Source organism: Orycteropus afer, unplaced genomic scaffold (genome assembly GCF_000298275.1).
Source record: "Orycteropus afer afer isolate SDZICR_OR568_19922 unplaced genomic scaffold, OryAfe1.0 scaffold00098, whole genome shotgun sequence".
In the NCBI taxonomy this organism is placed as follows: Eukaryota; Metazoa; Chordata; class Mammalia; order Tubulidentata; family Orycteropodidae; genus Orycteropus; species Orycteropus afer.
The window spans coordinates 8544024-8561803 of NW_006921685.1; the positions used below are offsets into that span (position 1 = coordinate 8544024).

At 37.9% G+C, this 17780-nt stretch overlaps 1 protein-coding gene across 1 annotated transcript in view; it reads right to left on the reverse strand.

The window, feature by feature from the left end:
- ADAMTS3 (ADAM metallopeptidase with thrombospondin type 1 motif 3) overlaps positions 1 to 17780 on the reverse strand; it is a 504788-nt gene that overhangs the window by 18579 nt on the left and 468429 nt on the right. Inside the window, exons 18-19 of the mRNA XM_007942793.2 lie at positions 14007 to 14172; positions 1506 to 1638 (exon numbers count right to left, since the gene is read on the reverse strand). Coding sequence (XP_007940984.1) covers positions 1506 to 1638; positions 14007 to 14172 — 299 coding nt within the window. The remainder of the gene's footprint in view (positions 1 to 1505; positions 1639 to 14006; positions 14173 to 17780) is intronic.

Consider the following 17780-nt stretch of genomic DNA (forward strand, 5'->3'; position numbering starts at 1 on the left):
TGTTGTTGTGTGCCATTGAGTCAGACCCAACCCATAGCGACCCCTCCTTGGGTTTCCAAGGCAGTATCACTATGGAAACAGATTGCCCCATCTTCCTTCCGGGGAGTGGCTGGTGGGTTTGAACCGCCAGCCTTTTGGTTAGCAGTCAAGTGCCTTAGCCACTATGCTACCAGAGCTCCCATGTATGTATATGTTGTTGTTGTTGTTGTTATGTGCCGTCGAGTCAGCCCTGACTCATAGCGACCCCTCCTTGGGTTTGGTAAAGTAGAGGGTGAATGAAAAAGAGGAAGACCCTCAATGACAAAGACTGACGCAGTGGATGCAACAATAGGCTCAAACACAGCCAACAATTATGAGGATGGTGCTGGACCATCTATTATACACAAGGTGGCTATGATTAGGAACTGACTTCATGGCACCTAACAATAACTATCACTATGGAAATAGGATTGCCCAATCTTCCTTCCAAGAAGTGGCTGGTGGGTTTGAACCGCCAGCCTTCTGGTTAGCAGTCAAGTGCTTTAGCCATTATGCTACCAGAGCTCCCATGTATGTATATAGTATATATATATTTTATATATAAATATATATTTTCACATACACATATATGTAAATATACACATATCCAATATATACACACATCCAAATGATCAAGGGTTAGTGAGGAAGAAAGACTTTATATATATTATTATAATTTAACTTCTTATATACTTCCTTAGATATGTAAGAATTTGATTCTTATATAAAAAATATACTATGTATATATATTTTTTTCATGAAGTTACTGTGAGAATGGAAAAGGAAACTCCAGGAGGAGAGCTGTGTGGTCGTCCACTCCAGAGCGGGAACACAGTGAACTCTCTGAGAAATAGCTTTAAGAAGAAGAAAGTGACAGGACATTTGAATGTTTAGTACTGAGAGGAAATTGATACTCACAGTACAGAGTTTGGGGATGAATGAGTGAAAAGTAGTAAAAAATCAAACAGATCAAAACAAGATAATTATTATTATTCATGAATTCAGTTTTATAAGAAAGGAAACAATCTGAGTATGCTATATGACATATTTATACAACAAAATATAAACTTTGAATATTAATATCAGTGAATCTTTTCACTGATATTAATATTAGAGTAATGCTGGAACTATTAGGGGATGTAGAAGTATGATGTGGGAGTGTATTTGGAGAGGAGTCATAAAAGAAAGCTAAAGCTCACATTAAACAGTGGCAATTCAGTATATAATATCTAAAAATAAAAAATTGAGGAGTAGGAAGAAAAACATTTTGGAGTGATGGAAATATGTAAGTATCAATATCAAAAGAAATGAAACAGCAGTAATAGAGTGGAGGTGAGGGAAGTGCAACTTATTTTTATATAAAGATTTGACTTTGTAAACCAGGAACATGTAAAGCTTTGGCAAAAAACAGAATTAAAATTAAGAAGACTTAAAGAGATTTGAACTCTAATTACTGTGATCTCAGGAGAGTTAAAATAAGTGCTTACAGTGGGTGTGTGCACTCTTGAATATTGCACATTCTTCTAATAGGTTTTGGCTTTTTATTGACTTCACAGAAGCTGCGATGAACCATCTTATTATCACTTTTCCTACGGCATCCATATTTAGTGTACTGGAAACCTGGAAAAGGAAATAATTTGTATTTAATCACTTACTTATTGCTATTTTATATATTTGATCATTTAACTCATTCAGCAAATTTATTATATGTATATGATACGCCAGGCACTGTTCTAGGTGCTGGAGTTGAAATAAACAAACAAGAAAATAATTGTTTTCTTAAAGCCTACATTTAATAAATATTATAAATTATTAAATAGCAAATGTATACTTGTTAAGGAACTATACCTAGAATATACATGGTCTAGGGTAAGAGATAACTGTGACAATACCTGGCGACATTAGCTTTTATCATTGTTGTGGCTAGCTGGCCTCATTCACCACGTTGATTGTGACTCATAGACACCCCTCGTGTGCAAACAGAACTATTCCATTGGGTTTTCAAGGTTGTGCCATTTTGGAAGCAGACTGCCAGGCCTGTTTCCTTCATTGTCCCCAGGTGGGTAACCATCAACCTTTTGTTTAAATATTTGAGCCACCCAGGGATCCTTAGGCTTTTATGTTTTTAGATGTTGCTGAGTCACTTTTGATGTTTGGTTGACTCCAGTGACAGAGCAGCACTGCCCCATAAGGTCTTCTAGGCTGTAATCTTTACAGGAGCTTATTGCCAGGTCTTTCACCTGCAGATGAATGGATAGGTTCAAGCCACCAACTTTTTTTTTTTTTTAGTAGCAGATTGCTTACCTGTAAAAGATTTAAGGCCTTGGAAATTCTAGGGGACAGTTCTACTCTGTCTATAGGGTCAATTCTGAGTTGGAATCTACTTGAAGACCATAAGTTTTTAATGCAAATTTCTTACTGTAGAGGGCACTCAAGTAACACAGAGAGGAAGTCTTCCAACTTAGATGGGGAAGGGGCAGGGAAAACTTGTAAGATCAACACTACCTTGATCAGAATCTTGAAGTTCAACTAGTACTGGGTAAAGCAAAAGAAATGAAGCAGAAAAATACTGTAAGTTGAGGAAATGACAAAACCCTGCAGGTCACTTTGAATGGGTGAAGCACCATGTGAGAAGGGGCAAGAGATCGAAAAGGATTAGATCTTGAAAGTCTAAGTGCCTGGCAAGTGTTTGTACTTTTCCCTAAAAGTTATACAGTTACTGAAAGAGGTCTCCCCCAACTCCCAACTTTGACATTTGTAATTATATTTCAATTTTTACACATTTTGAAAAGAAGCCTAAAAAACTGACAAGGAATGCATAATGAACATGTCTGTCCTTCACCTAGTTTCACCCTTTTGTTATTTTACCACATTTGACTAGATTTCTTTATATATGTATTATTTTGCTGAATCACTTGAAAGGAAGGTACAGACATTTTTATCTTTCATTCTTAAGTACTCATAACATGCACATTCTCTTCCATACCTACAATATAATTCTTAAAATAAGAAAATTTATAGATACAATGCTGTTATCTAATATACATGATCAAATCTGGTCAGTTATTCCTATAATTTTCTTTCTTTTTTTTCAACTCTGCATCATGCATTACATCTAATAATGTAGATGTCATGCTTCTTTAGCTCCCACCTATCTGGAATTGTTTCAGAGCCTCTCTTTGTCTTTCAAAGTATTTAATTCTCTTGAGAAATAACTGCCCTTGTTATGTAACATGTCCCACAACTGCTTCCTTATTATTAGATTCAGGTTATTAATTTTTGGTAAGAATACTACATAAATGATGTTATGCCTTCAGGGAAAAACATTAGAAGATAGATTTTAATGAGAGGAAAAATATAATGTTACTCATTCATTTATTCAACAAAGACTACTCTAGCAGGTAAAGGAAGAGGAGAAAATCAAAGGTGGGTGGCTAGTCAAGAGGCTGTGGCAAGAATATTCTCTTCTAAAACAGTGAACGAAGCCTGGCAAGGAAGTAATAGATACAGTAGGTATTGAAAAGTGTATCTCAAAAAATCTCAGTGACAAGGTGGATCCTGTGGGTATAGCAAAGGGAGGATTCAAATTAAATAAATATCTTTAGTGAATAAAGAAGAGTCAATTTTAGTAATCCACTAAAAATATTTTACTTTTCCTCTTAAAATGGAAGCTATTTTAGAAATACATACTTGAATTTAAAATGATAAAGTATGCACAGTTATTTTATTCTCCTTAGTTCACTATGATTAATGTGGCAGTTTCTTACCATCTCCTGCCCGTTGAGGAGAATTCTGTTTAGGCCAGATCAGTCCTTCAGCAATGTTGTTCAAAATTAGGGAATGCATGTGAAACAAATTGAGAAACACTGAGAACACCGCCATTGATTTACCCTGAAGAGGGCAGAGAAGTGGCATAATGTAGTAAGAGGATGCACTCAGAAGACAGGTAATCTGGGTTTGAATCTTGGCTCTGTCGCTTACTAGCTGTATGACCTTGGACAGGTCACCAATTCTCTCTGTACTTCAGTTTCCTCACGTTGTTGTTGTTGTTAGGTGCCGTTGAGTGAGTTCCAACTCAGCAACTCTATGTACAACAGTACAAAACACTGCCTGGTCCTGTACCAGCCTCACGATCTTTGCTATACCTGAGCACATCATTGCAGCCACTGTGTCAATCCATCTTGTTGAGAGCTTTCCCCTTTTTCACTGACCCTCCACTTTACTAAGCATGATATCCTTCTCCAGGGAATGGTCTCCTCTGATAACACGGCCAAAGTAGGTGAGATGAGGTCTGGCCATTCTCGCTTCCAAGCTGTACTTATTCCAGGACAGATTTGTTAGTTCTTCTGATAGCCCATGGTACTTTCATAATTCTTTGCCAACATTGCAAATCAAAAGCATCAACTCTTTTTCAGTCTTCCTTATTCACTGTCCACCTTTCACATGTATATGAGGTGACTGAATATACCATGGCTTAAGTTAGGTGCACCTTAGTCTTCAAAGTCGGAAGGAAGATGGGACAATCTACTTCTGTAGTGATACTGCCTCGGAAAACCAAGGAGGGGTCGCTATGAGTCGGGTCCGACTCGATGGCACATAACAACAACAACAACAGTCTTCAAAGAGACATCCTTGCTTTTCAGCACTTTACAGAAGTCTTTTGCAGCAGATTTTCCCAGTGCAATATGTTGTCTGATTTCTTGACTACTGCTTCCATTAGTGTTGATTGTGGAAGCAAGTAATATGAAATCTCTGATGACTTCAATCTTCTTTTAACCATTTATCATGATGATGCTTATTGATCCAGTTGTGAGGATTTTTGTTTTCTTTATGTTGAGGTATAATCCATACTGCAGACTGTAGTTTTTAATCTTCATCAGTAAGGGCTTCAAGTCATCAGGAAGCAAGGTTGTGTCATCTGCACCAAACTCACTGTCATCAAATCGGCACCAATGCATAGTGAACCCTCCTTGGGTTTCCGAGATGGTATCTTTATGGAAGTAGATTGCCCAGTATTCCTTCAGAGGAGTGGCTGGTAGGTTTGAACTGCCAAACTTCTGGTTAGCAGTCAAATGCCTTAGGCATTATGCCACCAGAGCTCCTATGTTGTTGTATGTGTCGTAAAATCATCTCTGACTCACAGCAACCCCTCCTTGGGTTTCTGAAGGAAGCCCAACCTTCCTTCCAAGGAGTGGCTGGTGGGTTTGAACTGCCAACCTTCTGGTTAGCAGTCAAGTGCCTTAGGCACTACGCCACTAGAGCTCCTACCATAGGTTATTAGTGACTTTTCCTACAAACCTGATGCCACATTCTTCTTCATATAGTCCAGCTTCTTGGATTATCTGCTCAGCATACGGATTGAATAAGTAAGGTGAAAGGATACAAACCTGACACACTCACTTTCTGATTTTAAACCATGCATTATCCTCTTATTCTGTTCAAATGGCACCTCCTGGTCTATGGACATATTTCTCTTAAGCACAATTGAGTGTTCTGGAATTCCCATTCTTCTCAAAGTTATCCATAATTTATTATGATCCACACAGTCGAATTCCTTTACATAGTCAATAAAACACTAGTAAATATCTTTCTGGTATTCTTTGCTTTCAGCCAAGATCCATCTGACAGCAGCATTGATATCCCTCATTCTATGTCCTTTTCTGAATCCAGCATGCATTTCTGGAAGTTCCCTGTCAATATATTGCAGCAACTGTTTTTTTTTTTTTTTTTTTTTTAATTATCTTCAGCAAGATTTTACTAGCATGTGTTATGTGGTAGTTCAGTTTGTATGTCAACTTAGCTGCGCCTGGTTGAGTGGCTGGGAAGCTGGTGGTAGTTATTCCTTATGATGATACTGACAATCAACTCCATGGAGGGATCTACCACAAGCAGCTGATTAGCTGCCTTTGGGATGTGGTCTGCTTTTGTATATAAGGAGAAGCCTTGGGGATAGTCTCTAGCTTATGGCACACTTGGACCCTACATGTAGCTGTGTCATTGTTCAGCAACCTGCCATGCTCTGCTGGCCTTGGGACTTACAATGAACTTAAATTAATGGCCTATTGTGTGGTTTGGTAACATTGGGATTGTGCCTTTTTACTTGTCAACCTTGGGTTGTCAGCCTCAGCAGTCAGTAGGTGACTGAAGAAACACCTCTAGCTCCAGTGGGCTGTGAGCAGGAGGCAGAGCTGGACCCCAAGATTGAGGGGCTCTCACTCAGACTTCTTTGAACTCAGACTTCTAGCCTTCTGAATTGTAAGAGAATAAACTCCTGTTTGTTAAGGTCACCCCATTTGTAGTACATTTCTGTCAGAGAGGCAATAGGTAACCAGAACATGATATTAATGATATTATTCAATAATTTTCACATTCTGTGGGATCACCTTTCTTTGGAATAGGAACAAATATGGATCTCTTCCAGTCAGTTGGCCAGGTAGCTGTTTTCCAAGTTTCTTGGCATAGACGAGTAAGTACCTCCAGCATAGCATCCATTTGTTGAAACATTTCAACAGGTTGTTGCTGTTAAATGCCATCGAGTCATCTCCAACTCATAGTGACTTCATGAACACCAAAACAAAACACTGCCTGGTCCTATGCCAGCCTCACAATCCCTATTATACCTGAACCCATCACTGCAACCACCATGTCAATCCATCGTGTTGAGGGCCTTTCCCTCTTTTGTCAACCCTCTACTTTACCGATCCTTCTTTAGAGAATGGTCCATTCTGACAACATGACCAAATTAGGTGAGATGAAGTTTGGCCATTTTCACTTCCAAGAAGCATTCCAGCTACCTGTCTTCCAGGGCAGATTTGTTAGCTCTTTTAGCAGTCCACTGTATTTTCAGCATTCTTCACCAACACCACAACTCAAATGTATTAACTCTTCATTTGTCCTTATTCATTGTCCAGCTCTCACATGCATATGAGGCAGTTGAAAACACCATGGCTTGGGTTAGGTGCATCGTAGTCTTCAAGGAGACATCTTTGCTCTTTAGCACTTGAAAGAAGTCTTTTGCAACAGATTTTCCCAATGCCATATGTCGTCTGATGCCTTGACTGCTGCTTCCATTGGTGTTGATTGTGAAACCAAGTAATATGAAGTCTTTCACAACTTCCATCTTTTCTCCATTCAGCGTGATGCTGCTTACTGGTCTAGTTGTGAGGATTTTTGTTTTCTTTATATTGAGATGTAAGCCATACTGAAGACTGTAGTCTTTAATCCTCAACACTAACTGCTCCAAGTCATCCTCACTTCCAGGAAACAAAGTTGTGTCATCTGCATATTGCAGGTTTTAATGAGTCTTCCTCCAATCCTGATGCCAAGCTTTTCTTCAAATAGTCCAGCTTCTCAGATTATATGCTCAGCATACAGATTGAATAAGTATGGTGAAATGCTACAACCCTGACACACTCCCTTCCTGATTTTAAACCATACAGTATCTCCCCTTGTTCTGTTTGAACAACAGCCTTCTAGTCTATGTACAGGTTACTCATGAGTACAATAAGCTATTCTGGAATCCCCATTCTTCTCAATGTTATCCACAATCTGTTATGATCATGGACACAATTGAATGACTTTGCATTTCTGGAGCCTTGTTTTTCACCAATTCCTTTAGTGCAGCTTTGACTTATTCCTTCAGTACTGTCAGATCTTGATCATATGTCACGTCCTGAAATGAACATCAACAATTTCTTTGGTACAGTGACTCTGTATTTTCCTCCCATCTTCTTTTGATGTTTCCTGCATCATTCAATGTTTTGCCCATAGAATCTTTTAATATTGCAACTCGAGGCTTGAAGTGTTTCTTCAGTTCTTTGTGCTTGAGAAATGCCTAGTGTATTCTTCTCTTTTGGTTTTCTAACTCCATGTCATTGCACATTTCATTATAATAATTGACTTACTCTTCTCGAGGTGCTCTTTGTAATCTGTTCAGCTTTTACATTTTTTTCCATTTGCTTTAGCTATTCTCCATTCATGAGCACATTTCAGAGTCTCTTCTGGCATCCATTTTGGTATTCCTTTCCTGACTTTTTAATAACCTTTTGTTTTCTTCATGGATGAGGTTCTTGATGTCATCCCACAATTCATCTGTTTTTTGGTCATTTGTGTTCAATGCATCAAATCTATGCTTTAGATGGTCTCTAAACTCAGGTGGGATATAATGAAGGTCATATTTTGGCTCTTGTGGACCTCTTTTATTTGTCTTCAGCTTAAACCTGAACTTGCATATGAGCAGTTGATGTTCTTCCCACATTCAGCTCCTGGCCTTGTTCTGGCTGAAGACATTGAGTTTCTCCATTACCTCTTTGAACAGATATTGTTGATCTGTGAAAAGCTGGCCAGCAAGGAAGTGAGGCAGGGTGGTGGGTTGAGAGTGGCTGAGGGAGACCAGGAAGTAAGTGGAGCAGTTTAGAACAGATGAGAGAGACAAACTTGTCTGTCAGCTTGTTTTACTGTGGTGGTTTCTTCCAAGACAGATTTGGAAGAAGGAGAGGCCATCCACTTCTCAAAGAATTGGCTAGTGAAAACCTTTTGAATAGCAGTAAAACACTGTCTGATATATTACTGGAAAACTTTATGAATAGCCCTGAAACATTGTCCGATGTAGTGCCAGAAAATGAGCTCTTCAGGTCAGAAGGCATACAAAATATGACTGAGGAAGAGTGCCTCCTCAGAGTAGAGCCAACCTTAATGATGTGGATGGAGTAAAGTTTTTGTGACCTCCATATGCTGGCACAGCATGACCCAAGATGAGAAGAAACAGCTGCAAACCTCCATTAATAGTTGGAACATGGAATGTACGAAGTATGAATCTATAAATATTGAAAGTTGTCAAAAATGAAATGGAATGCATAAAGATCGATGTCCTAGGTGTTAGTGAGCTGAAATGGACTGGTTATGCTCATTTTGAATCAGGCAATCATATGATCTACTATGCCTGGAATGACAAATGGAAGAAGAGTGGCATGGCATTCATCACCACAAAGAATGTATCAGCATCTATTCTGAAGTACAATGCTGTGAGTGATAGGATAATATTCATACACCTACAAGGAAAACCAGTTAATACTACTATTATTCAAAATTACTTACCAACTATCAAAGCCAAAGATGAGGACATTGAAGATTTTTACCAACTTCTGCAGTTTGAAATTGACCAAACATGCAATCAGGATATGTTGATTATCACTGGTGATTGGAATGCAAAAGTTGGAAACTAAGAAGAATGACATGTAGTTGGAAAATCTGGCCTTGGTAACAGAAATAATGCAGGAGATGGCATGATAGAATTCTGCAAGACCAATGACTTATTCATTGCAACTACCATTTTTCAACAACACAAATGGCAGCTATACATGCGGAACTTGCCAGATGGAGTACACAGGAATCAGACTGACTACATCTGAGGAAAGAGGTGATGGAGGAGCTCAGTATCTACAGCCAAAACAAGGCCAGGAGCTGATTGTGGAAGAGACCATCCATTCCTCATATGCAAGTTCCAGTTGAAGATGAATACAATTAAAATAAGTCCATGAGCACCAAAATATGACCTTAATTATATCCCTCTTGAATTTAGAGACCATCTAAATAATAGATTTGATGCACAGAAAACCAATGACCAAAAACCAGAGGAATTGTGGGATGACGTCAAGAACATCATCCATGAAACAAGCAAGAGGTCACTGAAAAGGCAAGAAAGGAAGAAAAGACCAAAATGGATATCAAAAGAAACTCTGAAACTTACCCTTGGGTGAAGAGTAGCTAAAGCAAATGGAAGAAATGACAAGATAAAAGAGCTGAACAGAAGATTTCAAAGAGTAGCTCAAGAAAACAAAATCAATTATTATGATGAAATGTGCAAAGACCTGGTGTTACAATACCAAAATGTAATCACTTGGCATTTCTTAAGCTGAAGGAAGTGAAGAGGAAATTTAAGCCTCGAGTTGAAATATCAAAAGATTCTATGGGAAATATATTGAATGATGCAGGAAGCATGAAAAGAAGATGGAAGGAATACACAGAGTCACTGTATCAAAAAGAATTGGTCGATGTTCATCCATTTCAGGAGGTGGCATATGATCAAGAACCAATGGTATTGAAGGAAGAACCTGAAGCTGCACCGAAGGAACTGGCAAAAAAAAAAAGACTCCAGGAACTAACGGAATGCCCACTGAGATGTTTCAACAAATGGATGCTGTGCTGGAAGCACTCACTCAGCTATGCCAAGAGATTTGGAGGACAGCTACCTGGCCAACTAACTAGAAGAAATACATATCTGTACCCATTCCAAAGAAAGGTGATCCCACAGAATGTGGAAATTACTGAACAATATCATCATCATCACACACAAGTAAAATTTTACTGAAGACAATTCAAAAATGGTTGCAACAGCATATTGATAAAGAACTTCCAGAAATGCAAGCTGGATTCAGAAGAGAATATGGAATGAGATATATTGTTCCTGATATCACATGAATCTTGTCTGAAAGCAAAGAATTCCAGAAAGATGCTTACTTGTGTTTATTGACTATGCAAAAACATTTGATAATGTGGATTATAAGAAATTATGGATAACATTGAGAAGAATGGGAATTCCAGAAGAGATAATTGTACTCATGAGGAACCTGTACATAGACCCAGAGGTTATTGTTCAAACAGAACAAGGGGACACTGCATGGTTTAAAATCAGGAAGGGAGTGTATCAGGGTTGTTTCCTTTCACCATACTTAATCTGTGTGCTGAGCAAATAATCCAAGAAACTGTACTATATGAAGAAGATGGCATCAGGATTGTAGGAAGACTCATTAACAACTTAAAATATGCAGACAACAAAACTTTGTTTTCTGAAAGTAAAGAAGAGTTGAAGCACTTAGTGATGAAGATTGAAGACTACAGACTGAAGTATGGATTACACAATGTAAAGAAAACAAAAATCCTCACAACTGGACCTATAAGTAGCATCAAAATAAATGGAGAAAAGATTGAAGTTGTCAAAGACTTCATATTAATTGGCTCTACAATTAACACCAATGGAAGCAGAAGTCAAGACATCAGATGACATACTGCATTGGGCAAATCGGTTGCAAAAGTGCTGAAGAACAAAGATGTCCCCTTGAAGACTAAGATGCACCCAAGTCATGGTATTTTCAATTGTCTCATATGCATGTGAGAGCTGGACAATGAATAAAGAAGACCAAAGAAGAGTTGATGCTTTTGAGTTGTGGTGTGGGCAAAGAATGCTGAAAGTACTGTGGATTGCTAAAAGAACTAAAATTTATGCACCAACCACCAAAGCCAAAGATGAGGAAATTGAATACTTTTACCAATATCTGCAGTCTGAAAATGACCAAACATGCAATCAAGATATGTTTATTTTTATTGGTGATTAGAACGCAAAAGGGATGCAAAAAATGGAAGAAGTGCAGCCAGAATCCTCCTTGGAAGTGAGAATGGCCAGACTTCATCTCACCTACATTGGTCATGTTGTCAGAAGAGATTTCTCTGGAGAAGGCTGTCATGGTTAGTAAAGTGGAGAGTCAACAAAAAAGGGGAAGGCCCTCAACAAGGTGGATTGACACATGATGGGCCCAGGTATAACAAGGATCGTGAGTCTGGCACAGGACTGGGCAGTGTCTCATTCTGCTGTATATAAAGTTGGAAACGGACTTGACAGTACCTAGCAACAACAACAGTCAATCTGATTTCTGTATATTTCATCAGGTGAGGTCCACGTGTATAGTCACTATTTATGTTATTGAAAAAAGGTATTTGCAATGAATAAGTCATTGGTCTTGGAAAATTCTACCATGCGATCTCCAGCATCATTTCTATCACCAAGGCCATATATTCCAGCTACTGGTGATTCTTCTTTGTTTCCAACTTTTGCATTCTAATCACCAGTAATAATGAACATATATTGATTACATGTTTGGTCAATTTCAGACTGCAGAAGTTGGTAAAAATATTCAATTCCCTCATCTTTGGCTCTGGCGGTTGGTTCATAAATATTAATAATCATAGTATTAACTGGTCTTCCTTGTATGTGTATGGCAATTATCCTATCACTGACAGCATTATACATCAGGATAGATCTTGAAACATTCTTTGTGATGATAAATGCTACACCATTCTTCTTCAATTTGTCATTCTTGGCATAATAGAGCATACAGTTGTGTGATTCAAAATGGTCCAAACCAGTCTGTTTCAGCTCAATAATGCCTGGGATATCAATCTTTATGCACTCCATTTTATTTTTGTCAACTTCTAATTTTCCTAGATTCATACTTTATGCATTTCATGTTCTGATTATTAATGAACGTTTGCAGCTGTTTCTTCTCATTTTGAGTCATGCCACATCAGCAAATGAAGGTCTGAAAGCTTTACTCCATCCACATCATTAAGGATGAGTCTACTTTGAAGAGGCAGCTCTTCCCCAGTCATATTTTAAGTGCCTTCTGACCTGAGAGGCTCATCTTCTGGCACTATATCAGACAAAGTTTCAGGGCTATTCATAAAGTTTTCCAGTAGTATATCAGTGTTTGCTGCTATTAATAAGGTTTCCACTGGCCAATTTTTTGAGAAGCTGAGAGCATCTTCCTTTTTCCAAGTTTGCCATAGTATGGAAGCTCCGCTGAATTCTGCCCACCATGGGTGACCCTGCTGGTATTTGAAATACCGGTGGCATAGTCTCCAGCCTCACAGCCACACACAAGCCATCATAGTACGACAAACTGATAGATTATTGGTGGCGGTATCTCCATTAGTAAAATATTTATATTATCTGCCATCAAGTCAACTCCCAACTCCTGACGACCTCACATGCACAACAGAACTAAATGCTGCCTTGTGCTGTTCCATCTTCATGACAGGCTGATAATCAGACCTTTGTGATCCACAGGGTTTTCACTGGCTGATTTTCAGAAGTATATCACCAAGTCTTTCTTCCTAGTCTCTCTTAGTTTTGAAGTTCCACTAAAACATGCTTAGCATCATAGTAACACAGAACCACCACTGCTAGACAGGTAGTGGCTACACATGAGATGCCCTGGCTAGGGACTGAATTTGGATGACAGAGCTGGCGCTCTTGTGGCTTCATGGTTTAAGTACTTGGATGCTAGCCAAAAGGTCAGCAGTTCAAACCCACCAGTCACTCTGTGGGAGATGAGGCAGTCTGCTTCTGTAAAGATTTACAGCCTTGGAAATTCTATGGGGCAGTTCTAGTGACTCTGACAGGGTCATTATGAGTCAGAATGAACTCAATGACAACAGGTTTGGTTTTGGTTAACAAAGCCAGGGTGGCACAGTGGTTAATGTGGGAACCAAAAGGTTGGTGGTTTGAACCCACCAGCAGTTCTGTGGGAGAAAAATGTGGCAGTTTGCTTCCATAAATATTATGGCCTTGAAAACACTATGGGGCAGTTCACCTCTGTCCTGTAAGGTCATTATCAGTGAGAATCAAATCAATAGCATTTTTTTTTAAATCAATAAGCATTATAATAATACTGACCTTATAGGGCCATTATGACGATCATGAATTAACATATAAAGCATTTATTATATAAAATATAAAAAGCATCTGTACATAATCAGGGTTATATAACTAATAGTTCTATTATTAGAAAAGAAATGAATAGATATGAAAAAAAAAAAGATGAAGAAGAAGAAAGGTAATAACCAGAGGGCAAAGAATTTGGGAGTGTTTTAGATTTGGGGACAAGTACAGTGATTAACAGAACCGTTACAAGGAATTTGAATTTTAAAGCACCTAAGAGAAGGAGAGAGGATTTTAAGGATTATGAATGGATTCTTATCTTTTCCTGATTTTTAGATTACAGTAAAAATGCATTTAACTTATATTTTGTTTGTTATGTTGAGTGTTTCTCAGATTGTGACCTCCTTTAGAGACAATTCTTAAGGTAGAAGCAAGAACACCGGCTTGTACACGGATTGCATTTCAATATAATAATTAAATACTCAATGGTTACCTCCACCACAAGGTTTGGAACACTGAGACCAGCTCTTCAAAGCCCACTCAAAAGTATCTAATTCTTCCTGGATCACATTGTTGCTGTTGATTGTAGGTACAGAATCTTCATGAATGATGTACTTATAGGTCAGGCTACAGCGGGTATCATTCTCCTGAGGTATAATCTAATATACACATGAAAGAGATGTGTAAATCACCTGAGACACTGTTAAATTTTGAGTGAAAAATTACAAATCTTTCCAAATATTGCTTTTATTAAAACTGGAAAAATTTAGAGTAGTTTGTAAAAGCATACTGTTTTTGTTTTAACTAAGGTGCAAGCGTGCACTGTTCAAGGAAAAAATGCAAACATACAAAACTTTGACCATAAAAAACATATATAGTGAGGAGTAAGGCTTTGCATTAAGGAGTACTGGTGGCACAGTGGTTAAGGCATTTCACTGCTAACTCTTAAGTTCAGGTGTTCAAAGCCAACAGCCACTCTGCATGAGAAAGATGAGGCAGTGTGCTTCCATAAAGAGTTATAGGCTTGGATACTCTCTGGGGCAGTGCTACTTTGTCCTATAGTCTGCTATGAGTGGGAATTGACTTGATGGCAGACTTTGCACAATGCTAACTTTATAATAAGATACATTATAAGGTTTCATTAGGGTATACTTTATTCATTAAAATAAACTGTCATGATGAAAAAAGTAATAAAGTTTCTTCTAGAAAACATACACATTATGAAAAATAAGAAAATAAAAATTCTTCATAATTCTACCACACCAGGGAGAAGCAGTCACTTTTATTATTTTGGGAAATTCCCTCAAGATATTTTTATATTGTGTTTGCATATACACCGGCGCTCTGGTGGTGTAGTGCCTAAGGCATTTGACTGCTAACCAAAAGGTTGGCGGTTCAAACCCACCAGCCACTCCTCGGAAGGAAGGTTGAGCAATCTATTTCCGTAGTGATACCACTTGGGAAACCCAAGGAGGGTCACCTATTTTTCCTACCTTACATATTCCATTTAATATGTTATGCACATTTTCCAAGATAATACATATTCTTTGAAAAATATGATTTTAAATTTCAGGATAGTGTTTAATCAAAAGGTAGTCTGACTAATTTAATCTTTTTTTTTTTTTTAATTACTTTATTAGAATTTGTCTCCACTTTTGTGGAGATTTCTGGTTTTCCTCAGTAAGTTAAAGGATACAAAAAAAGGAGCCCTGGTGGTGCAGTGGTTAAGAGCTTGGCTGCTCACTGAAAGGTTGGCAGTTGGAACCCACCAACTGCTCCACAGGAGAAAGAGGCCGTCTGCTTCCATAAAGACTACAGCACCAACCTGTCCCATAGAGTCACTATGAATCAGAATCAACTTGACAGCAATGTGCTTATAGACTTTTGAAGGACCCTACAAAATAGTTAAATACAATTAGTATTTTCATACTGAAAGTACATTGCTCAAAAACCAAACCAAACTTACTGCCATTGAGTCAATTCTGACTCATAGTGACACCTTCTTGCACTTCCGAGGCAGTATCTCTACAGAAGATTGCCCAGTCTTCCTTCCAAGGAGTGGCTGGTGGGTTTGAATCACCAGGCTTCTGGTTAGGAGTCAAATGCCTTAGGCAGTATGCCACCAGAGCTCCTACACTGCTCAGTATTACATATTATTTTTTCTTCTTTGTTAATTGGATGAGACTACTTTTTAAATTTTTATTTCTTTGATAACTAGTTATGTTTAATTTTCCTAAATTTATTGGGAACTTGTATTTTGTCTATGTATACTACATGTTCAAGCTAAGTACTCCTTTTTCATTAACGTATATGTGTGTGTGTGTATGTGTCTATATACGTCTCTACTCCTCATTTATCCACATGGTTAGCTTCCACAGACTAGGTCATTATATGAAAATTGGCATTATGCAAAAATGGATGACCACATCAGATCCAAAATGGAGGATGATTACATCATTACATAATTCCAAATACATAATTACATAATGATGCACAACCACTGCGAATCATGGCCCAGCCAAGTTGACACATAAACTTAACCATCACAATCAGTGTTATTCTTGCCTTGCACCTTGGAATTAGTTACTGCCAGACATAAATCTTCAATATGCAAAATAGTTAGATAGAGTTTTGGCTATGTTATAAATGTAAAATGTTGCATAATAAGAGTCAGTAAGTGAGACATAGGTGTACATGTATATCTTTTCTTAAATAATTTATACAGTAAGGGTATTGACCCTTTATATAATAAGCATCACAAGTATGTTCTTGTATTTGCTATTTACTTTTAATTTGCTCAATTTGCTATTTACTTTTAATTTGTTTAGGGCAAAGCAGTCTCTTCAAATAAAAATATCGGTTTAAAATGATTTTTACATAGCTTTTATAGTAATGTACCAATAATACGTAAATAAAAACATAGACAGTTCATTTGTATTTTTAACTAAACTTTCAGAAACAGTCTTTATTTGAGATATCAAGTGATATTAGCCCACTGGGATAAATAAGCTTGTTATTTGGGTCGGTTCTTTTTTTTTTTTTTTTTGTATTAGTTTTTGTTTTTAAAAAAAGCATTAAAAGTCAAGCACAAATCTTTAAACTCTAGTTAAATGTCTAATTCTTTAACGCCTGACATCCTAGTCACTGTCCTGTAAGGTCCCATACCTGGGATTTCAGTTATTTAGAAAGAATAAAAAGGTCATGACAATAGAGTCCTGCTTTCCACCGTCCCTCTTCCTAACTACAGAATCCTCTTCTCATATCTCCAGTCCACACTGCTCCCTGTGGTCATACCACCATCAGTGGGAAAGACAAAGAGGCAGTCTACCACAATGAGAATTAGGGTTCTGAAGCCAGATACCTATGCCTTTGGAAAAGAACTCAGTGGAATTATTTAACAGTGAACTAAAGTTTCTGATTCCCAATTACTCAAACTTAAGTCTAAGTAAAATCTTGATTAATTTATTTTTTGGTATAAAATTATCTATCCAATGAAACAGAATATAAAGTCCAGAAATAGACGCACACAAATTAAGACAATTAACATAGATGAAAAGGCTATTTAATCAAGAAATGACAGTCTTTTCAACAAATGGTGCTGGAATAACTGGACATTAAAGTGGCTTTAAAAATGTCTACATATTCTCAGATATCTCTCACCTCAGTAAGTGGAGCTTAGCTCCCTTTCCCTTGAGTGTGGACTAGACTCAATGACTTACTTTTAACAAACAGGATATTACAGAAGTGATGGTATGTCACTTTCAGTATAGGGTTAAAAAAGATTGACTTTAGTCTTATGGTTAAAAAAGACTGGTTTTAGCCTTAGGTGTGCTCTCTCACTTACTTTAGCTCTTGAGTAACTTCCTCTGATGAAAGAGAGCTACTAGTTGTGTTGTGAGGCAGTCCCGGGGTGGGGAATGTCAGCTGTCATGTTGTGACACTAAAGCAGCCTATGGAGAGACCCCCATGGTAAGGAACTAGACCTGCTAACAGCTACATGAAAAAGCTTGGAAGCAATCTTCTGAGGCCTTCTAACAGCTACATGACTGAGCTTGGAAGCAGAGTCTCCTCTAGACAAGCCCTGAGGTGACTGTAGCCATGGTTGACAGCTTGACTGGAACTTCATGAGATCTTTGGGACAGAATGACTCAGGTAAGCTGCTGCCAGATTCCTGGCCCATGGAAGCCATGAGATAATAAATGCTTCTTGTTTTTAGTCACTGTTTGTGGGGTAATTTGTTATGCAGTAATAGGTAATACAAAGATCT